This window comes from Sinocyclocheilus rhinocerous, unplaced genomic scaffold (genome assembly GCF_001515625.1).
Source record: "Sinocyclocheilus rhinocerous isolate Xijiao unplaced genomic scaffold, SAMN03320098_v1.1 scaffold493, whole genome shotgun sequence".
Taxonomy (NCBI): Eukaryota; Metazoa; Chordata; class Actinopteri; order Cypriniformes; family Cyprinidae; genus Sinocyclocheilus; species Sinocyclocheilus rhinocerous.
The window spans coordinates 511,900-527,239 of record NW_015626376.1 but is presented as its reverse complement, the minus strand read 5'-3'; the positions used below and the strand labels follow the sequence as shown (position 1 = coordinate 527,239).

At 41.3% G+C, this 15,340-nt stretch overlaps 2 protein-coding genes across 2 annotated transcripts in view; both read right to left on the bottom strand.

Annotated features, from left to right (window-relative positions):
• Nucleotides 1-1,633, bottom strand: part of LOC107712640 (centrosomal protein of 120 kDa-like) — a gene marked incomplete at its 3' end in the record, with an annotated part of 3,648 nt that extends 2,015 nt beyond the window's left edge. The window contains exons 1-2 of the mRNA XM_016517958.1: nucleotides 1,501-1,633; nucleotides 1,037-1,193 (exon numbers count right to left, since the gene is read on the bottom strand). Of these exons, the coding sequence (XP_016373444.1) occupies nucleotides 1,037-1,193; nucleotides 1,501-1,549 (206 nt within the window). The remainder of the gene's footprint in view (nucleotides 1-1,036; nucleotides 1,194-1,500) is intronic.
• Nucleotides 1,634-3,037: 1,404 nt separating this feature from the next.
• Nucleotides 3,038-15,185, bottom strand: LOC107712568 (zinc finger protein 608-like). Its single transcript, XM_016517880.1, has 9 exons — nucleotides 14,547-15,185; nucleotides 13,399-13,534; nucleotides 12,834-12,921; nucleotides 8,342-10,622; nucleotides 7,597-7,990; nucleotides 7,352-7,491; nucleotides 6,233-6,380; nucleotides 5,418-5,480; nucleotides 3,038-3,848 (listed from the first exon to the last, which is right to left on the bottom strand). Exons 1-9 carry the CDS (start codon nucleotides 15,183-15,185, stop codon nucleotides 3,829-3,831), a joined length of 3,909 nt encoding a protein of 1,302 aa, XP_016373366.1. The 3' UTR covers nucleotides 3,038-3,828.
• Nucleotides 15,186-15,340: the final 155 nt, after the last annotated feature.

Below are 15,340 nucleotides of genomic sequence, written 5' to 3'. Positions count from 1 at the left end.
TATATATATATATATATATATGTGTGTGTGTGCTGTCAAACGATTAATTGCGATTAATCACTAATATATATATATATATATATATATATCAGTGGAGTTAAAAGCAGCTCGTAAGTGTATTTACTTGTCTCATTAGTGTTTAGTGCAGTTGTCGTTGCTAGGAAACGCTTGTTTTGTTTACTGTGTGGAGCCGAAGAGTGTAAAGACCATCGACTCTACCGGGATAAGTATCGCTTTTTATTTCTCCTCTTTCCTATTACTTGTTTCGCTTCTGTTTCAGTTTTTATAACCATTTCTTACTATGTGCAAGTAAGTTGTTGTTATTTAGCATGTAAGTGTTATTTTTTAGGATTAACGGTCGCTTTGGATAAAAGCGTCTGCTAAATGACTAAATAAATAAAAATAAAAATAAAGAAATATCTGTCCTGCTCGTGTCCCGCAGCCGTGTCAAAGCACAGAGCCCGATATGAAACATTTATCTGGGGAAATGATAATTAAACATGACTTATTTATTACATTTCGATACAAACTAACTTTGTATTGTTTCTGTTTTAATGTACTTTTAAAGTTTGGATCCCATTAAAAGCGTAATTTGTACGTTAGTGTATTATTTTCGCCAAAGATCCAGCCTCGTCAAAAATTTAACTGCTTAATCGACCATCGATAGCTTTAATCGATTGCATCTCTTATCGCAGATTAATCGTCTTAATAGACATTTTTAATGATACATCTGTGTAATTAAAAGGATGAGAAGTTGTTGTTTCTTACTGGCCTCTATATACAAGCTCTCATTTAAACGAACAAATCAAGCCGAGCAAATTCATGTAAAATATTTTAAAAACCACGTATTATACAGACACTTCATACTAATGGTATTTTATTATTTTTATCGCGCTTAATGCATTATGCTTTCAATAAAACATTTGCAATGGGTTTTTAAAAGCTGTTTGCATGCATGTTTCGAGCGCTTCTTTGCGAGCAATTGGTTTAATTGATCCGAAGCTTCAAAAGGTTAGTTTCTCCCATCATTGCTCACCGGTGCTGATGCAGCGTCTTGCGGTCGAGCTCCCAGGCCAGCTCAGTGCAGAACTGCGGCTGCTCTTTGTGTTCGACGGGGTCTGTGGCCAACGTCTCTCCGTCAAAGCAAGCCTCGACTACCAGCGTGTGCCGCGGACTCCTGGGAAACTGACGGCCTGATGAAGAGAACACAGATCAGTCGTGCTGCTTCAGAGGAATATACACTGGAAAAGTGCTATAAATATAAACAGACAGCGATTACAATGAGAAAAACATACAAAATGTCTCTGAAAGAAGGGTATTCTTTGATTAGTGACATATCTGTCAGTAAACACATATTTACATATAATTAATAAGCATGTCTAGCCTCGAAAATCACAGGTGATTAATATGAAGAAATCACCGTCTTTAATAATTCACGATACTGCATTCGCTTTGATTTTACTGCAGGAGTCATAATAAACAAACAAATCTCGCTGTTACCTTCGAGAACAGAAACGACAATCAGCAGCTGCTCTGATTTTGAAGCCATCTCATCTCTCTGCGTTAATTAATCACTCTCATAATGATTTTAGGATGATTTCTGAACTGTTGTTTGTTTTTAGCGCGTCTGTTGTGTTCAAATAACGACAGTACTGTCAGTCTGCGGCACTTCCGCCGGAAACAGCAGCGTGTGAGTCGCGCTCCCTCTGCAGGGCGGGATGAGCGCATTACACGTTAGTCATATAAATGATCGTTACCATGGTAACCGTAACTACCGCCAAAAGTACCGCTCACAGAAAATACCATGTTTTTTTGCACATTTACCGTGGTAATGTCACGGTATTCTCTTAAATATATTCTAGTACTGTGTAAATACCATGTATTATGTATTTGGAAATCATTCAATATCATTGTAAATATAAGTGCCATGAAATATCCACTTATTTATTTGTAAAGTGCCATATTTTCAACAGTTGTTTTCACAGTAAAACAGATCTGTTTACGCAGATCTTATATTAATTTATTATGATTTTACAGCAGGTAACAAAAATATGTTCTAAGAACGATTTGTTTGAATGTTCCCTGAACGATCAAAACGTCCAGTTTTTTAAATGCTGTATTTTTTTTTCTTGGCTATGCAAACGTTAAAGGAACATTCCATTTTAATTAATTTGCAAACGTTGTGGGAACGTTACTTTTGAATGTTTCCTGAACGTTCTGAAAAGAGTAAACGTTTCAAAAAAAGCTAGATGAACAACGTATAATGTTTTTGTGCTAGCATTGCGAGAACATTTTTAAAGACCAGATAACTGAACGAATGTTACTGGAAGAACATCTGTTTATAACTTTGAGAAAACCTTGCCAGAATGTTGTGAGAACGTTCTCTGTTAGCTGGGACGTGTAGTAACAAGAACAATATTGTATTTAAGTGGGAACATAACTTGTTGACTTACTGAAACATGGTTTATTTTCATATTCTTACTGTAAACTCGACTTACCCTGTTGAAAAAAACAGCATATGCTGGTTAGGTATGTTTTGACGCTGGGATGCTGGTTTATGCTGGTCCTTTGCTGGTTTAAACTGGTCCTTTGCTGGTTTATGCTGGTCCTTTGCTGGTTTATACTGGTCCTTTGCTGGTTTATGCTGGTCCTTTGCTGGTTTAAGCTGGTCCTTTGCTGGTTTATGCTGGTACTTTGCTGGTTTAAACTGGTTTTTTGCTGGTTTAACCTGGTCCTTTGCTGGTTTAACCTGGTCCTTTGCTGGTTTAAGCTGGTCCTTTGCTGGTTTATGCTGGTCCTTTGCTGGTTTAAACTGGTCCTTTGCTGGTTTATGCTGGTCCTTTGCCTTTGCAGACATATTTAAGGACCAGCATAAACCAGCAAAGGACCAGCTTAAACCAGCAAAGGACCAGGTTAAACCAGCATCCCAGTGTCAAAACATACCTAACCAGCATATGCTGGTTTTTTCAACAGGGTATACTTTCACATTCAAATGGTTTTCCACACAAAAACAACCATCAGCATGTAAAAACAACCTTGACTTTTTATTTGGATTGCCAAACATGTTAAGGCAGAGACAGTATAAAAAGCAACTGCAGTTTGATGATATAGCAGACATCAAGAAAAACCTAATGACGGGACTCAACCAACCTACACCATTGACTTTCTGTCCAGAAAACCACTTGTAAACATATTTAGTTATGCATTACTATTGAAGTAACAATGGACTACGTCTGCCGTTTAGGTGAGGTGGGTAGACAACCATACATTGCACTGAATCAATACAAAGGTACATAAGCTAGTTATAGTCGCTGTTGAGCTTTGTTCAACTATGTACAACTATGTACATCACGATAATACTGTATGGCACTGAGATGAACTGTCGAGTGACATCCACTTTATACGATACAATAGATTAATGGCTGTTAATAACAGTATATTCATGTTAATAAGTCAATGCGGAGCGAGCCACCTTAAAGTCACTTAGAATCTATTGCAACCCGTCCTTTACCACATAGAGGTGATGAAATAGCAAATACATTCAATAGTATGGTTACAAGACAATATAAGTGCATACAAACAGCTAGATGTAGCCATTTACAGGCAAAATCCAATGACCAGAGGGTTTACGCAGACCTTGTTTGTAACTGGCACCTGAAGGAAATGTTTTTCAGGTTCGTGTCACCGTGTAGCCATGTCTAGTTCCACTGCAGCCCTCTATTAGTACATTCATTGGTTAGAAATGAAATTAGTCGCTGCCTCCAATGGAGGCGATGTGTAACACCATGGAATTGATGTCTGTGAATCCTTGCGTGAGTCGGGAACATCTCACATCTTCCCGTCGTTTTCTGCAGATTGAGATTAAACAGACAATAAGAAACCCAGCTAACAAAAATATGTTCTAAGAACGTTTTGCTGATGTTCCCAGTGAGTTATGAAAACGCTGAATGGTCAAAACGTCTAATTATACAATTAAACATTATAGGAACTTATAGGAAGTGATCATTTTGCAAACATTCTGTACATTCTTCGTTCTGAAACAAGTAGTAACATTTAAAAAAAGTTAGATGTGCATCCAACTGAAACGGTTCAGAAAAACGTTCCATGAATGATGTATAAATATTTTTTTTGTTACAATGCTTTGAGAACATTATTAAAGACCACATGACTCTAAACTATAACTCTAAAAATGTTCAACTGCTTAAGTTCAATCAATCAATTCAGTTAAGTATTTGTTAGACGCCTTTATTCAAAGCGACTTGCGCTGCATTCAAGGTGTACATTTCCAGGGTTGCCAGGATTGTGCGAAACACAACCAGCCCAATTGCTATTCAAAACTAGCCCAACCACGTTTTTTCGGCGGTTTTTGAATTTCCGTTCGGTCCTCTCAGTTGAATTACCATTCCCTGGGGTGGGATTTCTTTAACCCGTGCACTAGGGCTGTCAAAAAAAAAAATAGAATTTGAAATATTCGTTGAATTTAATGTAAAAATTCACATTTTAGGTGTGCATTTTAGGTGTGCATCAGGCAGCCTTATCAGTGGCGCACGAGATGCGATGGCGATGTGTTGCCTGTCCAGTTGAAGCCACTAGATGCGGCACTGCTGCGTTGTTCATTCAAAATATTGCGGAAAAAGAGAACAATGCGGAGAAGATCTTGTTTATGGCAAAACTGAAACCAAGCCGTTCACACAGAACGCATATTTATCGCATTTTCTAGAGGGACATCTATCACCTTTGCACTCGCGTCTCGCACAAAAGAGCCGCATGTTTAGAAAGCCATGTAAAATTAATGCAATTCAACTTTGAAAAAAATATCTCGAGACTTTGTGGCGGGGCTCCAACTCCAACTGAGATCCAACTGCATCTCATGTTTTTAAATGGAAAAAAGTACTCTGTGTGATTGGCTTTCGGTCCTTTGTATTAAACTATGCATACATGCATGATGCTGTTTTGTTTCTAATTGTTTAAGCAACTTAATTATATATATGGTTTATAAACATTATTTTAAACATTATGCACTTTTTTCAAAGATAGTCTTGTTATTTTATTGCTTTGAAGAAACGTGCATTAGTAATATTTTGCTCGATGCGCCCTCTTGTGGCCTCAGGAGAGAAGCCAAAAGCTTTTTTCCCCCCTAACTGAAATTATGCCTTTTAAATTTGAATATAATTCGAGTATTAATAATATTTAAGTACAAAATTCTAATTTAGTTTTTCAGCCATTTTGACAGCCCTATCGTGCACTAAAAAACAACCCACGGCAACAGTGTAAAAATAGCCCAAATCTGCTGAAAAACCAAATTGGCAACCCCGATGCATTCCCTGGGAATCGAACCCATGACCTAGTGCCATGATCTACTGTTTGAGCTACAGGAATTTATTTTATTGCAGAGGTAATTGCATTTGTTTTCTCACCGCTGGAGCAGGTCTGTGTCGTCGTCACTTGCTGGTTTGCAACCAGCGCCGCAGAGCTCAAACCTGAAGGATCATAGATCACAGAACATTACAATCAACTCTAACCACATGCATTCTTCACTGTAAACATGCTTAAAGGCCTCATATCATTTTTATCAAGCAATTTTGTTCCCTTGAGTTGCACCCAAAACCATTCATTGTTTAGTTTTTCATGAGCATCCCCACTCTCTTGCACTTAGAATTAAATGGTGAATTTTTGCTATATTTTCACACAAACAGCAACGGGAGAGTTGATTCTTGACAATATGGAGAGAGGGTTTGTGGTTCATGAGTCAAAATGCTTGAGTCGTGCAGCGTGCATTTGGCATAGGACTGATATGTACACGTCCTCTTAGTATGTGACATGGCAAAAGCACTTGTGGCTCATGTACCTGTTTACATTCATCTGTCATAAAGTTACAGAAGTTCAGAGTCAGTGTTGCAGATTAGTTTAGATGGATGCCATGCTCTTCATTGACTGGAGAGGAACCATTGTGAATGTTACAGACCTGAATGTTACAGTATGTTTTTTATTAAATTTATGGGATTTTTATGCCTTTATTCGGACAAGACAGTAGAGAGCAGACAGGGTAGAGAGAGAGGGAAGCGGGATCGGTAAAGGACCACAAGACGGGATTTGAACTCGGGTTGCGCTGTATGTTTTAATAGCACAACAAACTCTTGTGTTACAAGACTCCTCATGATATAAGCCCTTTAATATAGGCTATAGTGAGTTCAGTAGTGTAGTATAGTTCAGTTGTTTTTGACCTTTTCACCTTGAAAGGGGTCATACTGGCCAGACACCAGAGTGTAGCTCATGCCCAGGTGAGTGAGATGATGCGCCTGAAGGTGGCGGCCGAAGGGAACCGATTCTCTCTCCCGTTCAGTCTCGCGTTCCTGCTCTGGAGACCCTCTTTCTCCAGGCTGAAGGAGTAAAACATAATGTGTAAACAACTTTGAAATACTTTGAAGAAAATATGTGTCTCTGATTGTCATATATTTTCATTTGGTTAGACTGTCAAAGCCCTTTAACTGTACGTAAACAATTTGAAGGAATACTCTGTGCTGTCAACTTGTCTTTGGACAACAGGACACATACAGTATGTAAAATGTTAAAGGACCTACGTGAAACCATCACATTGATCAACTGTCTAATTCATTTATTTAAGTACTTCAAGTGCATCACTATAAACATGTTTTGTGAGTCCATTGTGTACACAATTCCCAACAATTTGCCAGCATAAATTTTTTGTACTTTACATTTTATTGCTGTGTGTCTGGATGTTCCTGAAGGAACTATATTTCTGTCATGACAACTCTTGAAGGGATTGACATGGTAATGTACATGACAATGTTAATGTATTTGGTCTTGGCGGAATAGATCTGCTATGCTGCTGCTACGGCAGAGCAAGTACCAAGACCTGTTACTGCCAATACATCCACAACATGCTGCTGTGAGCATGTAAGAAATGCTGCTGCTGCACATATAACATACATGAAATAACCCCCATATAGCATACATGAATCACCTCGTAGCAGATCTATACAGGTGGAGCTGGGGAAGGTGGAGGGTTTCTGAAGCAAGCTGCAACTGTTACGGCAAGCACTAGTCATATATTTGAATGTTGAGCAGCGAGCTCATTGGCTACCGATACAGAAGAGAACCAATCAGCTGTGCCATGTGATAATGATGTCATTAGGTCAGATTGAGTTAGACCTATCGGACTGTGCCATCTAGAGTTTCATGCCAGAACTCTGTATTTACATTGTGGGTATTTAGCAGATGCTGCTATCCAGAACAATTTTAGCTTCACAGTTTGTATAGACCACATTTAGGCCCATATTATAAGCCTTACTTAAAATGGTTTACTTGTTTTTTGAAGTGAGATACATACAACAGGAGATTTGCCGTGATACGGCAGGAGAGGATGTGACAGAAGCTCTAATGCTGTTGAATCTGTTACTGGTTTGCTACTTTGTACCCCTTCTGAATCCTCTCTCCCTGCCGTTTTTCCATACAGAGGGTAATGGAAACCTAGAATGGAAAACACACAACTTACACTTTACAAGTAGTTTGTAGTACAAGCTCCACTACATGAAAGTTTTGGGGTCATATTTACGATGTACAGAAGACGATTACCTGGGTAATTATGCACCAAAGCTGGAGACATCACTCTGTAAGCATTGCTGCTCGTCTCACACAGGTGTAAATAGGGGTAGGAGTGCTGAAACTGGATGAAGGACTGCTGGGGTGACGACGCGGCCCCTCTTGCGTTCTGCGAGTCTTCAGACGTCTCATCTGCTATCTCGTCCACCTCCGGTCTGGTACTTTCCTCGATGACCTCGGCAGCCATCTCACACTTGACGTTCTGGTGTTCAGACTCCAGCATGGACTCGGGCTCTAGAGGCATGTGCCAATCTTTCCCCTTGTCTGGACTCAGACTCATTTCCTCAGAGATCCTGTTGACCTCTTGATTTTGCTGCTTCACATATTTGGACTGATAAGAGTGGCTCCAGGACTGAGATTCTGAAGCCTAAACCCAGAGGAACATCTACTGTCAAACAGTTTCTGGTCTGACAACCAATGAAATTACACACCTTACAGGGAAGCCCTTTGTTATGAAACAGTAGCCCTGCGAAACTAGTGTTTAATGAGTTCTTTGTCATGGAAAATTTAAAAAAGGATGGCATTGTCTTAGAAATAAATATGCTCTCAATCATCAAAGAATCCTGGCAATTCGATCATTTGATGATTAAGGATCATATTTCCAAAACAACATACTTTGGATTGATATTCCAGCAAAACCAAGGACATTTCTAGAAGTCTGTTATTGTCTTTAAAAGAACATTTCCTCAGTAAATGATAAGTAACATCAGTAACTTACATTTAGAAATGTTACATTTGTGTCCACATTTGATTTTGAGTTTGAACTCTCCAAACTGAGGTCTTCAGATTCCTTGAGGACCCCTAGTTCTTTTGACATGGAGATATGGGATGTTTTCCCCTGTTGCTGCTGCTGCTGAAACGACAGCTGCTTGTCCAAATCCACATAGATGAAGCCAGGTTTTGCACAGTTAATCTTAACAGAGTTCGCCCCTTTATGAATCGACTGAGGAGAGCTTATAAACAGTTTTTGCTCATCCTTTGTTCGTTCCTTTTGCTCAGATCCTCGTCTAACTTGACCTCTACTCTTGCTATACTGCATTTCCCCACAGCATGCCTCACTGAGAGGTCTGTGGGTGCTGGGCATCATTAGAACCTTCTGGTCCATTGAAACACCCCGGCTGTACTGTCCATAGTACAAAGACTGAGCCAGCGCTGTGTGCGTTTCAGCGTACTGAAGCTGTGATTGGGAACTTGAGTGGCTAGAGGATTCTGAGCTTTTTATATCCTCATTTAAATCTCTCAAATCATCCTTCGTCCGACCGTAAGGTGAGGCCACCTTATGGAACGAAGTGGAACTGGCTTGCCCAGAATGCATGTAACCTGGGATGCAATGGGATTCATAACCATGGCCGTGAGATGTGGACTGGATCTCTTTTCCTGGGGTCACCGTGGGAGCGGTACTCATTGAGGGAATTTTGGGATTGATGTTGCTGTTTGAGTTTGAATCTTGTGTCGAGTTCCTTCTGGACCTTGAGTTTGACCCACCGTCCTCAGCTGCATCGGATATGTCGGAGTATGCAGGACTGTTTGTTTTAGCACTCGTTCCATCTCCGTTTGTAAGAGGGACGCAGTCCGTTCTTGCAGAGCTCCCGATGGAAGGACTCGGTGCATTGTCTGAGAAGGTGTACACCTTGTCGGCCTCAGCTCTGATACTCGCCATGCGGCTTTCTTGCATTTCACTTGGACCGTTTACAACATCTTGCTTGCTCAAGTGCTCTTTCAAGAGGCTCACAGGAAAGTCTTTCCCGATACTCTTTGTATCATCCGTTTTTGTGTAAATCGGGTCACTTTTGGGACTCCGGGTATCTTTACAATTCCTGTCCTTTAATCGATGCTTTTCCTTTCTCTTACTGTCTTTGCTCAGGATTGCGGTGGCGTTGGCCATGTTAACTTGTGCAATAACGTCCAGCTTTGGCTTGATGGGTTTCAGTGAGAGGTTCTTGGCTTTAGTGAGGGCAACAGTCGGAGAAGCCTGATGAGAAGAAACTTCTGTGATTTTAGTGGAAAATGCAGCAGGTGGAATAGCGGTCAGCTTCGGAGGAGCAGGGGCAGCGTTGATGAGTCTATTGGTTCGAGACTTGGCTAAGCATCTCTCAGTGAACCCTTCTTTCTTAACTTTGTTACATATGTCCCTCTTATCAATAGCACCCTCCGCTTCGAGCTTAGGCATCTCAACAGATGTGTTACGATCCGTCATGAGGCAATTCTCAAGGACAACGGACATGTTGGAAATGAGTGGGAGGTTGCTCAGATCGTCAATTGATCCGTCTTTACTTGCCACATTTGGGCGTAGTTTTGCATTGGCTATGGGACTGCTATCATTGTTGAGCAATGCTTTCCTGCTCTTTGGAGAACCGACTGCATTGAGTTTATACATGCTTCTGGGCTTCTTGGAGATGATGTTCTCAGAAGAATCAAAAGGTACCGAGCTGAGTGCTTCATCAAAATCTGAAAGCCTGTCCTCGCTCTCCACCTCAAACTCTTGCTTTCTGTCACTGTTCAGGTGAGCGTGTGACTGGTGGTAACGGAGCCCGTTGATATGTTTGTACTTCTTGTTGCAGTTCGGATGCGGACAGTCTATTAGCATTGGGGACGCGCAAACTTGATCAAGAAACACAGGGTCGGATTTACCCTGAGGGGTGGAAGGAGCGCTCCTGGATTTGGCTCGTATCCTTTTCCCATTCCCATTTCTAATGTCATCCGAGACCAAGTTTAAATCTAGATCGGCTGGGGCTTTGCCTTTTCGTTTTCCACACATAAGTGGATTGGATTTGATGTCATCCACGGCGTAGTATCCTGGTGTCCTACAGCCACTGAGGTTCAGACTCCCTCGTCTTCCTTTGTTGCCGATTCCCACACCGCGCCTCTTGTGAGTTAGCCCTCGTATCTTGGAAAGACTCGGGTCTACAGCTGGTTGATCTGGTATGGCCAGCCGCATCCGTTTACCACGTCCACGTGCGTAAGGCATTTCAGAGTCACTCATTGGTGATTCACAAAACCTAGTTAAGAACAACAAGGAGTCATGAGTGTATGTAAATAAATCAACTTTCTTAAAATGAACGGATCTAAATTCAAAACAGGTTTGAATCTTGACCTAAAATACTTCTTGAATCTTAATTTAAATGTATATATACTAGGGATAGCAAGATTCACCGATCGGTGCATCGGCATAAAAGTTAACGATGCGATGCATCGATTTTAAAAAAGTGTGCATCGGATACAAGTTAGAATTTGTATTGTATTTATATTTGCATCAGTAAAAACCAATTAATTTATATATAAGTATACTTTTATTATTAAGGTCCACCACTGTAAGAAAGTGACCAATAATTTGTGACCAGTGTTTTATATGTAGATTGATTTCTCCTCTCTAAACTGTTTCTCAAGTGTGTCCTCTCATCACCACTGCTGCTATGTGAATATGACGTATCACAACACTACTGTCACGATCTCTAGCTGGAGTGCCCATGAGCATCTCTAGAGGGCACTCAATTCCAAGAGGGGATTTAGAAGTGGGTATACGCAAAGCCGACTGATAAAGAAGTGGGTATACGCCGTATACCTGCGTATACCCTCCACTACACCACTGCTCACCGCTGATGATGGTTAGCCTTTTTAGCCTGTAGTGTTTTCTAGTTTCTGTTTTTCCCTGTTTCCTTGCCTTCGTGTTTTTGATCTTGGACTGTTTCCTTGTTTTTGATTGTTTGCTGCCTGCCTTGACCATTGCCTATTTATTGGATTACTCTTTTGGATTTGCCTGGGATATTACTGTTTTGCTGGTGTTGCATTTGGATCCTCAACTCTGTTGTCACGCTCCACACGTTACAACTACAGAGACAGAGGCGTGTCCTGAGAGTCACATAAATTAACATGGCAGAAGTTTCTGTTTTTCCCTGTTTCCTTGCCTTCGTGTTTTTGATCTTGGACTGTTTCCTTGTTTTTGATTGTTTGCTGCCTGCCTTGACCATTGCCTATTTATTGGATTACTCTTTTGGATTTGCCTGGGATATTACTGTTTTGCTGGTGTTGCATTTGGATCCTCAACTCTGTTGTCACGCTCCACACGTTACAACTACAGAGCCAGAGGCGTGTCCTGAGAGTCACATAAATTAACATGGCAGAGGTAGAGCTGCATCTTCCACCAAATAATTACAATCAACCAAAGAAATAAAAGCAAACCATCTGTACCATATTGAATTGCATAGCATCATATTTTTTTCAATTGCATTGTATTGCATTGAATCACATTGTATTGAATCTAATTGAAATCGGATCGCACTGCAACGTAATTGGAGTGAATCATAGCACATTGCATCAGTAGCTGCTTCATAAGTAAGGAATAATCAACAGCTTGTCATGCATTTAAGGATTTTAAATGCACGACGTGGAGGCCAAGAACCACCCACATAGTGCATTTAAAATCCTTGAATGCACAGCAAGCCGTTGATTATCCCACTTATTCCATGGTCATTTGCCAAGTTATAGACAAGTTAAAACTAGTATTGCTCTTTGCAGTGCAATATTTGACCAGAAGGGAAAAAATGACGTTTGTTATTTTCGTCAGTTACGGCTCGTTAGCTCTAGCATTCTGCCCGCTTCAAATCAGACACAGAGATTAAATAATGCGGTAAGATCACATTTATTTGAATGAGTTATAGCATTTATTTCAATTAATTATCAATCGAGAGAGAGAATGAGAGAGATGATAGTTGTGTGTGCGTTACCTGCGTGCTGCGTCGGCGCGTCTATCTCAACAAACATCTAATTACTTCAAAAATAGCGATTTTACCACCTCGTTGTTGAGGAATATAATGTAGCGATCTAGTATCTTGGCTATTTTATTAATAAAAATCAGGGGGAAGCGTTGATAAGTTTATGTGTGTGCGCATCGCAATCTGCGATCTCTGACTCTCTCTCTCTCTGTGTGTGTGCGAGTGATGTGTGTGGGTTTTTGTGCATCAATTAAAGCAGCGCATTAATATGGAACGGTGATTAAACTGGAACTACCTGTGCATTAAACGGTTTTGCTGCATACCTGCCAGCCAATCAGAATCCAGTATTTAGTCAGACTATGGAATAAGTATCTTTAATGTATCGCATCATTGGCTATGCATTGAGATGCGTATCGCATCAGCCTCAGTTATGGAGATGAACATCCCTAACATATACACTACAAGTAAAGCATTCAAGAATAAAGGGAAGTGTTTTACCGTGGTGGAGCCCAGTCATGCTTGGTACAGTCCAAGAGAGTGCCCACATAGGTCCTTTTCCTCCATGTGACATTCACAACTAGAACTCCTGAAATCAAAGAGAAACAGTCACATAATGAGTCCCTCTGAAATATTAAAAGTAAAAAGCACCCAAAATATTCCAAAAGATTCAAACATTTTCTACAAACACCAAATAAAACCATTAGATTTAGCCATATCTTGATGTTTTTACTGTATTTTCGAATGGATTCATTCGTTTGTGCTTGATAAGATGGTGGTCTGCAATTTTAATTCGCTCAATCAATATGCAACCAGTGTCTCCTCTTCCTTCAAATGCTTCCGTCTCACAGCTGCTTTGAAAACGCAGTCCTGTGGAGCTAATGACAAAACTCGCCCTTCACTCATCACATATCCAGTGAAACCAATTTGAATGCAGTCATTCATAATGTGGTGAAGAAGAAATAGTGATGCGAGATACTAACTGAAAGCACATGCATGCAGACAATTTTACTACAGCATATTGTTTTATATGTGTGGAACATTGCACAGAATAACAAGCTCTCACCTTCCTCCGTCTCATGCCACACAATACCCTCTAGATTGACACTCGTTCCTGGTTGACATGGCTCCATGTAGCTGGACTCGAGGGCTTTCTCGGCTTCCTGTGTGTTAGTTCCAACTGACCGCGTCTTAACACTCAACTGGAGAGAGAAAGAGAGCACAAACACAGTGCCAGCTGAAGTATAATACAGTTGCATGCCAGTTTCTTGTTCATCAATTGCATCAAAATATTTGACTTAATTCTGCAATCAAGTGATCAAGCAAAACACACAAAAGCTCCTACAGCAATGACAGCATGTCAGAATAGCCTCGTGAATGATGTCTATCTGAGCGATGTCACTGGAATCAAGGCAAAATGCAAAAAGACATCTAGATAAGGGACAATAGAGCAGAATGGCCAAGACTGGAGGGGGTGGAGCTTGTCTCTATATTTAAAATGTAAATAGCACACGAAAGGCAATTTGGCTTTAAACAAGCCAGTATGTCTTTGTCCAAAACAAGCAGAGGGAATTATGATGCTTAGGTTTCCAATAGCAACAGACGTGAAGAATTTCACAAGGGCTGCGTTAACAAAGGAAATGGCTGACAAACAAAAGACAACCTCTTTATGTTGATATATCGCTATATAAATCCATCATTGCACGGAAGGTGTTTGGTGCTCGTTTTGCTATTTGACGAATCTCGCCGGCTGCATTGAGATTCGCGCATAGCGCACAAAGAAGCACCTTTGCTTTTTTTTTAGCGCATTTGGAAGCGTGATTCTCAAGATGATGCTTAGGTTTCCAATAGCAACAGACGTGAAGAATTTCACAAGGGCTGCGTTAACAAAGGAAATGGCTGACAAACAAAAGACAACCTCTTTATGTTGATATATCGCTATATAAATCCATCATTGCACGGAAGGTGTTTGGTGCTCGTTTTGCGTTTGACGAATCTCGCCGGTTGCATTGAGATTCGCGCATAGCGCACAAAGAAGCACCTTTGCTTTTTTTTTAGCGCATTTGGAAGCGTGATTCTCAAGTGCACAAACACTGAATCCGCCATCGGCTCAACCTACAGCCTCGCGCTCGTTGCTTCATAACGCAGTAGCGAGATTCGTATGTGATCGCACGCGCCAATCGTGCTGCATGGAAGGGAAAGATGCGAGCTTACCGTTCTTAGGCTGTGCTCCTCGGTGTTTGTGTGGTCAACAATAGCCGCGTCCATTCCGCCCCTGCCGATGAGATTCTCCGTTCCGTTCTCCGAAAGCGGGCCAAATTCATCGCTTGGCTTCTCCTTCCGTGTCTTAGCCGAGTCTTTCTCTCTTTTCACTCCTTTGCTCTGGGTTTTGCCCTTTTTGCCGTCTTTGGTTCTGCCGAGCGGCGCCGGTTCGTCGCTGTCCGCCGGCGCTGGTGCTGAATTCATCTCTCCGCCGCGTCCTTGAGCCTCGCGCCGCTTACCGACGCATGCTTTGGGAATGCCGCTCACAATCTCCAGCGACGGGAATCGAATCGAGGAATTCCTTCGTTTCAGCTTGAATTTCTTGGGCTCTTTGCAGAGGAACGGCTGCGTCAGGCCGTCGAACGCGGCGCCTCCTGCGTTTGCGCAATTGTATTCCAGCGCTTCGCGACCTTCCGCTGCGCTTTTAACGCTCAAAACGCGATTCATCTCCAATCTCTGTCGATCCTTCTCCAAATCCGCGTCCAGGTCGATGATCAGATTCCCAACGCCGATTTCCCAGTCATCCCCGCTGTCATCCGGATCCGCTCCGTGCGTCTTGATTCTCTGCCGAAGGGAGGAACTGACTGACATTCTCCACAGGATTTCTGACAGAAAACGGTGATGAATCCTAAATCAAGTGGATGGGAGGGTATTAATCACACACGAGTGCTAATAGAGATGGTGCTGGTGAAACGCTGCACACATTAATACATCTTGGATCAACATGTGTAGTGTTTTGATTGCGG

Coding starts and splice junctions, on each gene's coding strand:
- LOC107712568 (XM_016517880.1), bottom strand. CDS start 15,185: ATGTCAGTCAGTTCCTCCCTTCGGCAGAGAATCAAGACGCACGGAGCG. Junction 13,535..14,546: donor AGGAGCACAGCCTAAGAACG/GTAAGCTCGCAT, acceptor TTCTCTCTCCAG/TTGAGTGTTAAGACGCGGTC. Junction 6,381..7,351: donor ATCACGGCAAATCTCCTGTT/GTATGTATCTCA, acceptor TTACTCCTTCAG/CCTGGAGAAAGAGGGTCTCC.